Source organism: Cygnus atratus, chromosome 14 (genome assembly GCF_013377495.2).
Source record: "Cygnus atratus isolate AKBS03 ecotype Queensland, Australia chromosome 14, CAtr_DNAZoo_HiC_assembly, whole genome shotgun sequence".
In the NCBI taxonomy this organism is placed as follows: Eukaryota; Metazoa; Chordata; class Aves; order Anseriformes; family Anatidae; genus Cygnus; species Cygnus atratus.
The window spans coordinates 14,095,120-14,112,233 of NC_066375.1; the positions used below are offsets into that span (position 1 = coordinate 14,095,120).

At 43.0% G+C, this 17,114-nt stretch overlaps 1 protein-coding gene across 1 annotated transcript; it reads right to left on the minus strand.

The window, feature by feature from the left end:
- Positions 1-3,408: 3,408 nt before the first annotated feature.
- NPM1 (nucleophosmin 1) lies at positions 3,409-16,031 on the minus strand. The gene is made up of 11 exons (XM_035562902.2): positions 15,871-16,031; positions 15,247-15,326; positions 12,463-12,582; positions 11,552-11,645; positions 10,583-10,686; positions 10,154-10,215; positions 9,713-9,767; positions 8,387-8,476; positions 7,359-7,460; positions 4,724-4,798; positions 3,409-3,765 (listed from the first exon to the last, which is right to left on the minus strand). Exons 1-11 carry the CDS (start codon positions 15,932-15,934, stop codon positions 3,727-3,729), a joined length of 885 nt encoding a protein of 294 aa, XP_035418795.1. The 5' UTR covers positions 15,935-16,031; the 3' UTR covers positions 3,409-3,726.
- Positions 16,032-17,114: the final 1,083 nt, after the last annotated feature.

The following is a 17,114-nucleotide window of genomic DNA, read 5'->3' on the forward strand; positions in this document are numbered from 1 at the left end:
CGTTTAGCGCTTTGTCTACGACGTTTCACAAGCAGGATACAGCCTTTAATTCCCCTTTGGGGAAGCAGCAAGAGGAATAGGGATCAGCTTGTTCCACAGGGAACGAGGGAAGAAGTTGGGAGAGGTTGGCTGCAAGTCAGTAATGGCACGTTGGAAGGAGACAGGACATGGCCTGGGGCACTTGGTAACATTACTAGAGGAGGGGAGGACAGAGCATGTTCCAGCATGAACTTAGCCTCGAGGGACTGTCTGGGTGGCAAGGAGCCCAGAACCACCACCCATCCTGGCCCTGCTTTCCATTACCTCAGCCCACACACGCTCCCTTCCACCCTCCTGCCAGCCATGCTGGGGCTGTGCTTCTCCAAAGGCTCCAAGCACTGCTGAGCACAGGTGAAGCAGCCGAGGCCCACGCTTGTCTTAGGCTCCGAGATGTCCTAATCATACGGGAGCAGCAAACAGAGCCCCAAGGCAGAGTTAAGGAAGCCACAAGCACTTTTCCTGAGCACAAGAACAAAGCCAGACCAAGACCTCCTGAAGCTGAGAAAGGCTGTTTCACTGCAGGACCCTCCATCACCTCCTCAGAAATGAGATGTCCAGACTCAAGGCAGGAGACCTGGAGATGAACCATGTATCAGGAGCAGCTGAGGCCGCAGCCAACACCATGCAGCAGAGGCTGAGGAACAGCCACCTGAAGAAGCATTGACCCCACAGTAAAGGCAAGGCACCTTGCTTTGCCATGGCACATGAGAACGCCTGTGCTTGCATCACCGCTCTTTACTCTTTCTCTACCTCTGTGCTCTCAAATAAGCCATCCTCAAGGACCAGAGCCATACGGGCTTTTGTAGTCTCCAGCATTGGATGCAACTATTTCTGTCGAAACATTCCAGTTTTATTGCAATCATGCCATTAACATGTTCAAGGGAAACACTCTGCAGAAAGTCAAGAACAATACTTAAAATACTTCTGCAACCCATCTTCTATTTGGTATCTTCTCTTCAAATCTAAGCTTAAACGGATTTTTTAATTCAACCTTTTAGGCTCCAGTCAAAAGAACTTTAATTGAAAGAACTGGCAGCTGCCTGTGAAATCCTACCTGGAGGACACAGCTGCACAGCCCAGGAAGCCCACAACAGTCATCACCCAGCCAGTCCCAACAGGACCAAAGCATTTGGAGACGTGACTGGCAGGAGCAGGCAGAGCCTGGCCCTGGGAGGGCTGGGGCAGTGCCACACAGCACAGAGCCAGGCGGGGAGCAGGCAGCAGAGAGCCACCAACCGCTCCTCGCAGCTGGAGCTGCAAGACCGTAAATTGACAGAAAACAGAGTAAGCCAACTAGCTGGAGCTAATTAAAGTTATCATTTTCATGCCACGATGTAGATGCCTCATGATGCATAATGGCAGCCTGACAAAGATGTGGCTTTACATACTTTAAGAACACATTTTCCCACTAGAACTTCCCGTATAGGCTCCATCCTCCCCCTACAATCCTCATGCCAAACATGGCTGCACCCCACTGTCCTGCTTTGGTCAGTGACCTGCAGGCAGAAAACACCCTGGCTTTTCTTAAACATTTAATATTCAGAATATTTTATTGGCTGGATAACCTCTTGCTAAAATTACTGTACAATTTTCATATGTTTCAGCCAAAATTGAGGGCAATTTTGCTTAAATGAGCCTGTCTGTGCCATTAGCTCTATTTCACTAGGGAAATTTGCGCTCACTTGTGCACATGACATCATCTATTGACATAACCCCACCGAAAGAGGCATTTCAAATGCTCATGCTCTGCCATTTCACATGCTGCAATTATAGTCAAGCTTAAATGCATCTTTGACACTAGGCTTGCACTGTGGTTTAGCTTCCCTACCATGCACAGTGCTTGGCTTCATTTTTCCCAAAGGAAGCTTTTGCTTCCAGACAGTTGCATCTGCTTCCATTGCACCCAGAATCTCCACTATAGAAATGAGTTTTTGTAATAGTAAACTAAATGTTTTCATGGACAATTTTACAAATTAAACAATATATTCTGCTTCTAGAACAACTTGAACACCCTGTAACAGATCCCATGCCCAGCTAGCACAACCCAACATTTTGTTTCAACCATGTGGTACAAAGGCAACCTCTGTAGGACCCCAACTGTTCAAGTCCTTCAGGCAGAAAAAATCCTCAACCTGCTAAGACCTGCTTTAATGCCTTTCAGTTCTCAAATTTAAGATTCCTGCTGCGAAAAATAAGAAGTTGCATTAATTCTCACACATAGCAAGGATTAAATCAAGCTTAATAGTTACAACTGTTTAAGTGTTTATTAAGTATCGTTTAGATCTTCATACCATTACTGCAGTTACTACACAAATAAAGCATTCAAGCACCTGAAGCAATACAGCACTTAGACACAAGCTTTGAGGACAAGTTCACAATGCCAGGCATATCATCCACGCTTTCCTTCCTCCCTTCACGCAGAAGTACCTTTATACCTTGGCATTTCTACTTTGTATTGACAGTAAGAACGCCCAACAAATAATTTTAAATCAACCTCATAGTATCCTCAGGATCAAAACCAAAAATACCTAGTAAGGCTCTATTTTGCAATCTCAACTACTTTAAAGGACGTTTCCTGCTTAGAAAGTTTCATCATGATGTTTACTCTGAGAATTATTTTCCCCCAAAGGCCAATGTTAGAAGTTGTACAGAAATTGCCCCACTTAAACTGAAGGATTAAGCTGGACAGCCATTATCTGGAGTACCTCTGAAAATGATCTGAGTGGGTAACTGACGCAGCCTACCTGCCCATCTGAGCTTTTGGGATTTGCAGTCTTCAAAGACTGGAGATTAGCCCTCCCCATTCCCAGGAATTTATCCACTGGTCACTGATCTACCTCAGTGTGAGTTCTCTAGGCACACCCTTCAGCACTGAAGCTTTCTCCTCCACAAAACCCTTACCCCAGTCATTAAGTGAGACAACCTCAGAGACTGTAGCCCCTCAGAGGAACAGCACTGCCAGCAATTCCCAAATCAAAAGCATTACATTTTACAAGAGGAATCACAAGCCCTACAAATTTAGTTGTTAGAGAAAAACCATAAACCAAAGAGCAATGAAGCAGGTCAGAAACTGAGATGCAGGAAGGGCTGTTTTATGCAATTATATAATTAGTGGTCACTTCCAGACAAGAATGAAGTCCTGCTTACCACCTAGTCTTCTCACCAAGCCGAATGCTCAGTAGCTGTAAAACTCATGCAATTGGAATAGTTGTTTTTGAAGTTGACAACACTGATGACAAAGTTGACTGATGCGTACTTGCTAAAGAGAAGTAGCTAAAATACTTCGTAGTTCCTACAAGAACTTTAAAACCCTGTTATCTTCCGCACTGAGTATGCAGACTACCCCAACCCATAAAAAAGAAACGATAGTACTTTATTAAAATACTAAATTTTATTTTTTTTCCACGTACATTTAGTCTTTCCACCATTTCCATTTGTCTGACCACCACCACCACCATGCCTTATCAAAACATTCCATACATACTTAAAACGAAGCTGAGGGTGGAGTCCCATCTTTAAAAACTAAACAGGCATTTTGGACAACACATTCTTGGCAAGGTAATCTGGATGACATTTATCAGACACTGTAGGGAAAGCTCTTTCAGCATTTGTAAAAAGGACAGCCAAATAATGGTTACAGAAGTAAGACTGCAGATTTTAATGAACTGTTTAAACTGTTTTCTTTTCTTACAGAGTCTGTCTCCACTGCCAGAGAGCTTGAATGACCTGGAAGCGTACACAAAAAAGTTAGTAATTGAAATCTATTTTTATTATTTTCAAGTTTACTATCTCCACTTACTCTATAAAATACTAACATTAAATTACAAAAAAAATGCATTTCTTTCAGAGAAAATTAAGTTGAAAGCAACACACTAGCTCCTTCTGCTAAAAGACTGTTATTCACTCAGTTGCAATAGTAAGAATTCAGTGAAGGTAAGAGGATGGGTGTGGACCAGCTAGGCAAATATTGGCTGAACTCTGCCTACCCTGGCTAATGTCAGACCAACTCCAGTAGCTGAGGCTAACTGCTTTCAAACATTCTTTCGAGAACCTATCAATTTGTCTATCAGACAAGTTTACTCTGAACCACTGAAGGAAGCAGGAAAGCATAAGGAATTCTGTCACTGGAAGAAAGTCTTAACTTACAGGAATTTTGATAGGGAAATCTAAGACACATTTTAACCTAGTACATGTTGAGTAATAACTAATTCAGAAACTTGCTTCCTGATACCACCTTTTGGCTTGCCCTCTTACAAGAGTTCAGTTGACTTTGGGAGAAAACGCAGCAAGAAAGCCATAAGATCAATTGCAAAACAGTTCCCCCTCCCAGACACCCTCCCCAACAAAAGGCTGAACAGCAGACTGGCCTAGGTGGCCAACTTCAGCAGCAAGGAAAACCACAGCTCATTTCCTTAGCCAATATGGTGCCAAAAGGAAAATTCTGTGGGTTTAGTAAGCAAGAGATAATTTACCAACCATATAAAAGCTGGAAAAATGTAATAAAATATTAGCTTTCTCATCTTAGCCAACTAAACCCTTAAAACCGTTCCCATTTATTTAATTTGAAGTATTGTTCGTGGTTTGTAACCCTTTGAAACAGTCCAAAGCTTGTAAAGATTAAGAAGTGGAAAAGTCAGGTTATAAAAGTTTTTGGATTTTATCAAGTTTCAATAAATTTAGTTACCTTCTGGTCCTCCGTCCTGAAACAATTCTTAACATAGTTGGCGAATTTGGGTTCCAGCTTAGGAAGGGAAGAACCCTATTTTGAAAAAAATAAACTTTAGCGTATGCAGGCCATTTCATCATTCCAACAAACAACTCCGACAAAGCTTAAATCCTTTGCAATACAAGTGGAATTTTACCAAACTCAACTTGCAACATCCAAAACCAATCAAACCATTTTTTAGAAGTTTGCTTTTCTACGGTACCCAGGTATTTCTCAAAGCAGCGTGTGCCTACACACTGAAATGCCCGTACAAGCATCGTTGCTCACGCTCCAAAACACAACAGCAAGTAGGTTGTAGTCAACATTCCTGTGCTTTTCAGATCAACTAGAACTAATTCCACATTTAAGGATTCCTACTGCAGGGTGCAACTTGCAACACGTATCTGCTTTAGCTCTTCTCCCAAGCAAAAATTTAAGTCGTCTCCCACCTACATTCCCTCCACCAAACCCCTTAAGTCTCATTCTGATACAACAGTTCTAAGAATTTAATGAACTGAGACATTTTCTTTTCACCTCTGAAACTGTCTTTGTATGTACTCAAACATACAAAACAGATTGAGTAACTCACGATCTAGGTTCATCCTCACACCTCCCATCTCCAGGGAAGATACAGCACAGTATAATTATCTTCTCACATGCCCCATGAGCAATTCTTCAGGTACATCAGTTCAAGTATCTAACTAACTATGACAGTACACTTAGCAGGTTGCAGAAGATGGCAATTTTATGTTCGAGGGATACAAAGCTACTCTAAGATTATGTGAAAATGAGATACTACAAACAAAAAGCTTGTATTTGGACAAAGTCTTACCTACCAAGTACTGACACTTTTCTATTAGCTTGCTGACATCTACTTACTGGAGCGAACCCCCCTGAATTAAATTAATAAAAGCTATTTTTGAAGCTGTTAACTTGCTGGCTGTTACAGCAAAAAGCCACACAAACCTTTTGCCTTACTAAGGCAAACTAACAGCATCTTGGAAAGCCTTAAAGCTGCCTGCTATTGCTTCTACGGTATTTGTGCCTACACAGCACTTCCCAGTAAAAACTTCTCAGCAATGAGAAGTGTAACCTACAGCTACCTGCCAGTTAACCGGTGCGTATCCTTCCTTCCAAAGGGACATCTCTGCCTACCGTGAATAGCTAAGCCCCTTCTGCCTACACTGCAGAAACACTGATCATTGCTCCTCCGTGAGTCATGCACGAAAACCACCCTAACGCCCATCTGATCCAAGAGGTTAGCTTGACCTGGCAGAATGATACCATCCATCACCATCAGGTTCACAATTTAGGGATAGGCACTTCTATCCCAATTAAGTGCCATATATCAGTCGTTGCTTAAGTGTCATACATCAGTGTCACCATATATCACTCTGCACCTACTATATACACCTAAACCCTTTTTGCTGTATTTCACATTTGCAGGACAAAACTGCCTTAAAGCTTTAAGAATCTAAACCCAAGATAAACCTAATGCTTCCATGATCATCAGAGGGCTGAAGCACCTCTCCTCTGAAGACGGGCTGAGAGAGCTGGAGCTGTTTGGCTGGGAGAAGAGAAGGCTCCAGGGAGACCTTACAGCAGCATTCCAGTGCCTAAAGGGGCTACAGGAAAGCTGGGGAGCAACTCTTTGTCAAGGAGTGTAGTGACAGGACAAGATGTAATGGCTTTAACCAAGAATGTAGATTTAGATGAGCTATTAGGAAGAAACTCTTTACGCTCAGAGGGTGATGAGGCACTGGAACAAGGTTGCCCAGAAAAGCTGTGGATGCCCCAGGCCAGGTTGGATGAAGATGTCCCTGCCCGTGGCAGGGAGGTTGGAACTGGCTGATCTTTAGGGTACCTTACAACCAAAACCATTCTGTGATTCTAATTCTTTAGATGACTTGAATGCCTGCATAAGGAAAAAACAGTTCTTCTCAGACCAAACTAAAACCAGAACTCTTTGTAGCACTCTTTGTAGCACTGACATCAGCGCAGGCTTTAGCTTTGTCCAAAAATAAATTTCCAACAAAGAGTTTGGATCAGTCACGTGCTCTTTCTGCAATTCTGAGTCAATGAAGAAAAAACACAACAGTAGCACAGTGTACATGCCAGATCCCCACTACCACATATTCTGCAGTAAAACTTTGTTTGTACTGTACTGCACACCTAGACAGCACACATGTCCAAATTTGACTAATGAGGAAAGAATTGCTATTACCCTCTACACTTTTACCCAGCCAACCTACAGACAGAGCACTTCTACTAAAATGCAGTTCTTTTAATCACAAGCACCTATCTCCCCCTTCTGGAAGTTACAAAGCCTTACAGGCTGCACAGTTCAGTCATGTCACCCCCCCCATCACCACAAACTAGGACACTTCACTAACTTCACCTATTGGTAGAACAACAATTTGTTATTTGTTCCTTTCCTTGTGAGTACCAATGCTCGTCTCTGTCCAAAGTGAGTTTTCATTTCTGAGCTTCAACATCAATATACTCTGCTAACAAGATTGCAAGCAGTGACATGCAAACATTTCTTAACAACATTCTTCTGCTGCACAAGTATTATAAATAAAGCTGATGAAACCTGAAGTTTTAGAAAACTCACCTTGTCTATGGAGGCTTGCATTTTTGCTTTAATCTCCTCTAATGACAGAGGGACTTTTGGTGTTTTTGGAGTTAGAGATTTATCCTTCTTGGAATCTGGAGTCTGAAAGGTATTGTTAGAAAACTGCTGATTAAGCTGCTTAGTACACAAAATCAATTTTTCTGAAAACAAAAATCTTTGTTTTTAATACAAGAACTAGCTATCACAGACATTTCAGATCGTTTTCAACAAGTCACAGAAAAAGTTGTGTTTCCAAAACATTCTTCAAAGAAAATGTAAAGAATGCTAAGTTAGGAATTTAACCGCAGTTATCATTTTATGCTTCTGGGCACACATCAACACAGCTGTTTCTCCCAACACAAATGAAACTGAAAACAGGCCAAACATTCAGTGATTTCAAGTTTGCTCCGCAACTGCTGCCAGATTCAATTCATACTTTAAAAAAGGTACATAGCCACAGTGCTTTCCAGGTGCTATGCTGCTGTCCATCCCATACTAATTTCTGTACTGACCTTCCCTGTAAACTTATTCGAGTACACACAGCAAGGAAAAGCTGCATAAGGAAGCTTGACAACTACAGAACCGAAGAAAACTTTCAGCTCTTACACAGATCAGTTTCTGAACCTAAGGTATTATTAAGCCACAAAAGCAGCACTGCTGGGACAAGGTAGGCAGCAAACTAGAACCAAAAGTGAGACTCCTTAATAGCAAGGGTCTCCTGTTGTACTGCAGTTGAGCATTGGACCAACACTCTTGTAGAAGCAGGTACCCAAAAAAATATACACTAGCCATTTAAACAATTGGATTGCTAACATTCATGAGGGACAGCACAGCTGATTACAAGTATCAGCTGTTGTAGTTGTATAGGCAGTTTTACTGAACAGTTTCACAAGGCAACACAATGCAACGAAGCAACAGCATGGTTCCTACTCGTTCAAAAACTTAGGATTAGTACATTTTGTTTCTGGTAAGCAAGGAAACTAGCTTCCACAGTAGAACAAGCATTTGACTCATTTGCCTTCACTCACTTTTGTTTTGGATGCTGGTGTGGACGGCTTAGAGTCTTTTCCATTTTGCTTTGCTTTCTGCATATTTTTTCCCGAAGGCTCACGGACAGGCTGAAAAGAAAGCATTCGAGCTTATTTGTCATGAGAAACTGCTGTTATGCTCGTTAACATAATACTAAAGACTCTATGACAAACACATACTATTTAACCTCAAGCAAAAAGGCACCCTTGTTTCCCGCGCAGTATGATCAGTGCCTCCTATTTGAGCATAAATAGCTTATGCAACAGAAACTCAAGTGACAAACCGCTGGCCCAACACAATACAGAACATAGTCAAGGCAATTTTGTTATGATGCCATACAACTATGTGGGAGTTTATTTTCCACACATTTATATAATTATCTAAGGGGGTGTGTAAGACCATAGAGTTTTTTGGGCAGAGATGGTGCAAGGCTTGAGTCCTTTTTTTTTTTCTTTTATAAAATAAATTCTAGATGTCACTGCAAGCCTAAGATCTGACCAGCACTACTTGTTATTTGTAACACAATCATTAGCTCTTCTCTGGTATGTTATACAGAAATCTTGTCCAGGATGTGCAAAGGCAATGCCATACACGGATTTAAGAATGGGATTCTTGTATTCCTATACAATCAAGGGACCATTTCCTTCAGTCACGCTAGACTTGATTCTATAGCCGGAAACTTGCAGTCAAACACAATCTTCACCAGAACTTAAGCTACCCTGCACTATTACCTAAAGAAATTCATCAGGAGAAAGAAGCATTTAGTGAAATAAAACATTAAATGTTTGTTTCCAAGAATGTCAATATGCAATTGTAAGTCTTAAAAAAAAATTACCATCTTTCATCTCTACAACTGCGAAATTGTCTTACTTTGTTTTACCACCAGATGGCACTCAAGGGCTGATGTAATTTCACATTCAAGCACTGGGCTGCCTGAAGCAAGTCTTTTCCTATAGGCTCACACAGTTCAGAACTTTTTTTAACTGAGAAAAAGTCACCAAGACCTTTCTCACAGCATGCAGGACTAACTAAAATGGCAGAGCACAATCCACATGTATCAACAGGATTTTATACACAAAACCACAACAGCCTGACTATTGCATGTGGGTATACGTGGACAGTTAAGAAGCACCCAGCCACCCCTCTGTAACAAAGTAAGAAAACAGATGCCTATTCACATCAAATTCATGAGAGTTAATTAACACCTATTAAAAAGGTGTGAGTACTTGTCCCTCCTGTCCAGATGAACTGTCCATCTGGCATTAGCACATAAAGAGGGGTCACTATGTCTACATTCAATAGATACACACAAACATGCCACTTACTTTCTTCATTGGTGTTTTGATCTCTTCCTCATCATCATCCAAGTCGTCCTCATCACTAGAATTAGAAAGCAGTCACTCATCATAACTTGTTTTAACACATGACAAGGTGTTAGGCCAAATAATCTTTGTACTGTTCAAGTATTTAAAGGTAGTCCCTTTGTTTTAGTACTCAATGTGTGAATCTTAGGGCTTTGCAGTAGTACTAAAGAAATTCTGAATTTACTCGAAGTTACTGAGCTACAGGAAACAAAGTTTCCAAACCCATTATTACATATTTGAATAATACTGATTCAGGTTACATTGTGGAGATAAATTTGAGCTCATTTTTGGTAGCTAAGACCAAGAAGTAGCTTCCTCACTTAACATCTAGTTATGTCACTCAACTCATTCTTGAAGTTATCCCTGTATTTCAAAATACGTGATCAAAACAAAAATACGTACTCATCCTCCTCATCATCATCTTCATCATCATCTTCATCATCTTCTGATAGTTTTGCTTTTTTCTTAAAAAAAAAAAAAAAAAAAGGATTTTAAGGATTTACATTACAGTGTTTCAACAGAAGCTCAAACTCTTGCAGCACACTGGCGTTTATTCCAAAATCTGCACATATCGAGTTACTTCAGTGGTCAAAGTTTCTACAGAAGTAGCCTTCATATTAGCCTATTCAGCAAAGCTTTGAAAACAATCTGCAGCTAATACATCCTGTAACTTAATACTTTTCAAGATCTAAGTGCAAAATAACCGCACCCCCCAGAAATGTCAGACCATCTATTAAGTAAATCACTGCAAATAATCTAACCACTCACTCCTAGGCAGAATAAATACCAAACCAAAAGAAAATTTTGCAGACCAACAAATTAGAAGTATACCTGTGGTGTTTTAGCTCCTCCTCCACTTGCTGGTCTCTTTGTTGAGGCATTCACAATTTTTGTATCTTCCTCCTCATCCTCTGATTCTGGTTCTTCCTCTAATGCTGATAAAACGATGGCAACATGTAAAATACCCACCTCATTTAACAATAGGGAAAACAAGATCACTAGTAAAACAGATTATCACCCACAACTAAGTAAGGCCTTCTTGGGATGCTGGATACAATTGAGCAAGCTTCCTATCAGCACTAAGAACTAAGGCCAGAAGCTTTTCCAGCTGACTGGGTGCAGATACTACTACACCAAAATCCAAGAATGGATAAAAGATACCCATATGCTGCAACACTCATCTCAAAAAAAGCCATAGGAAGGTAAGAGCAAGTACTTCTCCATATCCAGGACATATTTAAGAATTTCTAGAAAGATCAGTTTCAAGACAGTTCTATAAAGGAAAAGGCTTGGTTTATTCTTTACTGAAAAAAAAAAAAAACACAGAAATAATTCACAAAGAGCCTTCTCGAACTCTAAGGAAAGGAGAAAGCTCCCATATGGGGAACAGCAGCGCCCATTTTTAAGGGGAGCAATTAGAACCCAAATTGAGAGGCTGACAAACTCCCCTTATCCATACAAAAAGGAGGCAAGAAAGTATACAGAAGTATTTCTCTCAACTCTTTTGCCCTCAGTTACTTCAGGCTTCTGAAGACAAGTCAATGCATTGCTCGAGATACCAGATACACCTCTGAAGTTCTGGTGGTGCTGACAGTAAGGTCCCAGGGCTCTGCCCCAATGCAATTCAGGCTCAAGCATGGAAACCTTCCAACAGCAATGCTTTATGCACATGACACTGCTACAACATAGCACGCTGACCAGCTGTAACATGCATGTTGACTTCAGGAACATGTAAAAAGCCTTTGTTTTGCAAATTAATGAACGTTAGTTTTGAAGATTAGCAACCAGAACAATACATACCTACAAGATGTTGACCGCTGACATAAACAGGCCCGGAACCACATTTCAACCTCAAGGTGACTGGTGGCGTGATCTCAAAGCCGCCTAGTGAAACCTAGGTAAACAAAAAAAGCATTAACTATGGAAGGTGAGGTGTGTGTAACAGGCAATCCATTCAAACAAAACCAACAGCACCAACATCTGGAGATTCCAATGGTAATACAGCAATTACAAGTTTCAAACTGGCAGAATATTCCAGAAGTGTTTCGAGTCTAAGTGCCACAACAGGGTTGGATTTACAATAGTCATGGCATATCATAATTAAATCACGCTTTTCAAAACCAGACCAATCCATGTTTCTGTACATCATTGCAGTAATGATAATTTTAAGATCAACCATCACACCTGCCCCCAGCATTGTGCAGTTCCACTTGCACAACATCAACAACCCCGATTCAAATTACATTCCAGATGGCAAGAATCAAAGGAAGGTGCTTTTAATTCCACAGAAGGTAGCGATCATCTTTACAATCTTATAAGAATTTCTGATCTGAAGGAAAAAGTAGATTTTCTCATCCCAGGCTCCAAGAAAGCAACATGGACTAGAGATGCACCCACTTGCAAATACATACATTTGTATACACGGAGATGACACGCGCAATTAACATAGCTTCTTTAAAAATGCGTAATTTGAACCGAAGTCTATCATCTCCAGGTGACTAGAACAAGTCTGCTAGGTGCAAAAAGATACATATCCAATTTAGCTTGTATTCATGGCACGTGCCAAAGGTGACACTTCTCTGAACCCACTGACTATGCCTCACTACATCACTTGCAGATCATTACAATCCAGACAACCTAAACCTTTACTAACTTGTCCTTCTCACCTGAGACCCAATTTGTAACAAATGTTTCCTTGCTCATTTACTTACTGTAGGCTGCACAGACATTTTCAGAGACGCCAGTACTACTTTAATAGGGTTGCCTTCATAGTCCAATGCTTCTGCTTCTACAACATGTAATTCGTCTTTGGCTCCAGCCCCTAAAGTAACCTGCGAAGCAAAGAACAGTACACATACTGAGAATCTCAAATACTCAAAGACTCTTAGAGTACATTCACTATTCTGTGACTCAAGACTGATGTCTGTGATTCTGAATGCTAATGACTGAGTTGCACTCCTCCCCCAGCCAGTAACCTCTTTCCCCGTAACACTGGTGCTTACAGCATGTGATTGCAGACAATTGCTTTGATGAAAACACAGTAAAGCTTTCTGGGGGGTCAGCGCTAAGTCCAGCTAGCACTGGAGCTGGTACAGAGGAAGAAGCACAAATACATGACTAGAGAAACAGAATCAATTACTTTCACTCCCAGAGTATCACAGCCTCAAACCTTACCTTTTTCCTGCCATGTTTCATCTGCCAAATCTTTCACCGCATCACTTACACTATGCACTTCAACTCTGAGGAGGAGGTAAGTTTTATATAGCTGCTGAGCTCAATGGTATTTTTTAGGCAGGAGCCTTCTGTATTCATTCATCAAGGACAGAGCTGCTGTCCCAGCATATTTCAAAACTCAAGTTCCTCTATTCCTTACACCAACTACAACAATGGCACGTTCTGAAGACCCAAAATCATAGCTGAAGGGAGGCAAACAAATGACAGACATGGGACAGACCTAAACTTCCCGTTTTCTCAACCTCTGAGCACTACATGCAAGAGCTCTGAAAACCAAGAATTCTCTCAAGTATTACCATTATTCCTGAGACAAGTTAACAAGGCTCTCTCTGTGCCCTTTTCCAATGGGAATGAAAAGAAAGCTTCCCACCCCCCCATGGAAGATGTGGGTGTAAACACTTCAGGCTGACAGGGGCACACTCAAGTTCCCATTCTCTAAGAGCTGTGTTTTAGTCAAGTTATCACGATCCAGAGAAGGCTTATCAGACTGAAGACTGAGAAATAAGACACAGAAGTCACTAATCCTAGCAAGTTTTGTTACTGTAAATTTGAATAGGGGAAATTGGTGCTCTGATGTCATCTCTCAAATGCGTTAGTACCAAAACGAATCACTCCGCTGGTGGCTTTACCCACCGTGACACGAGTTTCATTTAAGAACTTGCCCCCAACCCCAGTTACCCTTGTCATTTGCACAGCTCAAGTAATACTGTGGCACCTGTTTGCTTACTGAGTGGCCGGCAAGTAGCTTTTCTTGGGCTTTGCCTTCTGCACTGGAGAGACACACAACTGCAGTAAGTAGGCAATGAAGTGGTGACCACCCTGCTTTATCTCAGCTTTCATTAATAAGAGCAGACATGTAAATCTGTCCCCATACCACTTTCTACCTCTACTTGCATCATCAGTCCCGCTTCCCCTTTCACTTTTACTCTTTTTTTCTCCTCACTTTTCTGCATCTCCTACCTACACCCCTTGCATGACATGTGTCAGCCCTTGTTCACCTAGTCTGTTATCATGTGCACAGATCACAGGCACAGGGCTCACTAGCTTCATGTTTCATCTCCCAGTAACTCCTTACTCTGCTTGCCATGGTATTTTTTGTTGTCAGATGCTTCTTAGAGCTTCCAAACTTCCTAAGATATTTCCACTTCGTTGCTTCTTATTTCAACCCCCGTAACTCCTGCGGACAATCTCATCTTTAAAAGACAGGTTTTTGAAGGAGACTTCTTTCCAGACAACCCTAAAAACTAAGTACTGATAAACATTCAATCTGGTTCATCCTCAGTGAAGGATGTACACTCAATCAGGAGATGCTATCGATAACTTCCCAAATCAGAATCTGTGGATAAAGCCATACAATTAACTGTCACTCTACAATTAACTGTCACTCACACTGACACACTTAATCTGCATTAGGAACCTTCAGGTGTGAGAATTGCCACATGAACTTGCCCTGCCTATACTTTACTAATCATCCTTCCCTCAAAATAAAAGGTTACCAATTAAGTACAAATTAGTCATTGTCAAGGCTGCAATTTTCATAAAATGCAAGGACTGAAGACATGTAATTTACAAGACTAATGTGTAAATGAAAGCATTGTAAGCATTGTTTTAAGTTGTGCCTTGGACAAGGCTAGCACCCAAGTCTCCCACAGGAAGCAATTCCCAATTCTAAAGCTCTTCTGCCATCAGGCTATATCTTTGTGCGAGAATAAATGAGAAAGCACAGAAACACTACAACTCAAACTCCTTGCCTGTGAAGTTGTGGCACCTTGTGCTTACGCTAACCGTAACAAAACATGCTCAGCCTAGGGCAAAGGCCTTGACATGCTGTGTCTTGCTTGCTGGGGCAGTAAAAGATTTAAGGACACATTATTTGCTGTTTGCAGAAAGGAAAAAAAGCACTGGAGTTTTATCTGGGAAATGTACAGAAAAGCTTTACAAAATAGTTTCCATAGTCTACTGAAGGATGTCCATCTATGATTAAAATAATTCTCCCCTTATGCTCCTGCAGCATCTGAACTATTACCTTAGATTTGTCAGTGTGTATACTCCAGCCTTTAACAGTTTTCAGCAAAGGCTTACTAACCTGCTGTGAATTAATTTTTAAGCTTTTTCAGCCTTATATCACTTACTATACAGCATACAATATCAGTGGACGTTTTTGCTACGCTTATCACAAAAGGGAACGAATTTACACATTAAACGCATTTCTCACAAGAACACCCACCAGTACTTCAGCTTAAAAAACATATAGTACTTGCCGTTCTCAAAGACAGCTGATGCTCGTTTTCTTCATCATCTACTTTGAACTTGTACTCCTTATCTGCTTTAAGCTCGCAACCTGTGAAGAAACCACCGAGCAATGAGCACGGTGTGACATGAGCACGGTATGCTATTCACGGGCAGGTACCCGCCGCCCATTACCCCGCATCCCGCCGCTCCAAGGCTCCCCCTCTCCACGAACCGCCCCCCCCAGCCCCACCACGTGCGGCGGGGAAGGCCGCGGCCTGGTGCCGAGCACCGACCCGACCCCGGGAGCGCCCCGTGGCAGCAGCGATCCCCCCCGGGGCAGAGCAGCGCAGAGCCGTGCTCCCCCCCCCACGTGCTCCCCACGCGCGGCCGGGCCGGGCGCGGAACAAAGCCGCCACGTGCCCGCCACGTGGGGCGCGCGCGGCGGCGGCGAGCGCGCGCGAGTGGCGGGAACAGCGCCACGCGCCCCCTCCCTCCCCTCAGTCCCCCCCCCTCCCCTCCCAGCTCCCCCCTCCCTCACTCTCCCTCCCCCCACTGAGGCGCCCCCAGGCCGCGGCCTGCGCCAGGCCCCGCGCGGCCCGGACGAGCGGAGGAGCCCGGCGGCGGGGGGCCGGATCCCGGCGGGCAGCCGTTACCGAAGAGGAAGGTTTGGGGGCGCAGCGGGCCCATGCTCTCCATGTCCATGGCGCTGTCCTCCATCTTGTCGGCCTGCAGGCGGGGGGAGCGCAGCGGAGCAATGCGTGTGGCGCGACGGGCGGACGCGCACTAAAGGAAGCCGCGCGCCCGCCCCCCTCCCAGATATAGCTCGCGAGATCTCGCGAGAGCCGCGCCGCGGCCACGCCCCCGCCGGGCGATACCGCGCGTGCGCACTCCCGACCCCCGGCCTAACGGTGCCGGGGGGGGTCGGGAGCGTGGCCGTGGGGCGGCCTCAAAATGGAGGAGGCGCTGGGGGGGCTCTGGCGGTCATCGCACAGGGGCTGATCCGGACAGTGGAGAGGCCTCGGTGCTGCAAACTAGATGGTTTAAAGCTAATAAAGATAAATACACCTTACCTGAGCACCCTCCCCTCAAACTCTGAACATACAGCCTCAGAGCACAAGCCCCTCCGTTAATTTGAAATGTGTAATTCACATCCATAACATCTGTATTCACATTCATAAAGTAGGAAATTTAATTCTATTACCAAAATGAGACAAGTGATACAGTGGCAAAGTGAATCTAACCCACCAAAATGCACCATTCACCTTGCTCCCCCACAGAGCTCACCCCCTCTTTCAAAAAGAGTAAATGGAGTTCTACAATATGTTTAGCTTATTTTCTAGAGTGAAGTCTCATATTTTAGTGCAAAACTCAATTAGTTTTCCAAAGATGAGGTTCCTTGAGCCCTGGGTTTACCAGGATACATCCCCCTACAATCCTGTTAACATTAAAGCAGATTGCTGAGGTTTTGTCAGGTGGATTGCCACAGGCTGACTCAAATACAATAATAGTAAAATTGACTTGTGTATGAAAACAAGGTAGAGGAATAAATAGTGTGGCTTGCTATGTGAGTGAGGGTGGGAGACTTGCACCCTTGTACAGACATAACACCTTGATGGATGTCAAGTCAAAAAAGAGGAGTTTTGCACTTCTTCATTTTGAACCTGGTCTCAGCTCCTGTGGAAGCTCTGTAAGCACTGTGTGCTGCGCACCAGCTCTGTTACTCCAGTGGACACATACGAGGACACTGCAGGTTAGGGACCACAATCAGCTCTTTGGAAAATATGTTCATGTCAGGAAAAAAAGTAACTGCATCGGGGCAAAGACATTAAGCCAGATGCTGGGCTTGTGCTAAGAACAGTGAGGGGCATGGAGACTTGTGCTGTTACAGTGGGTACGG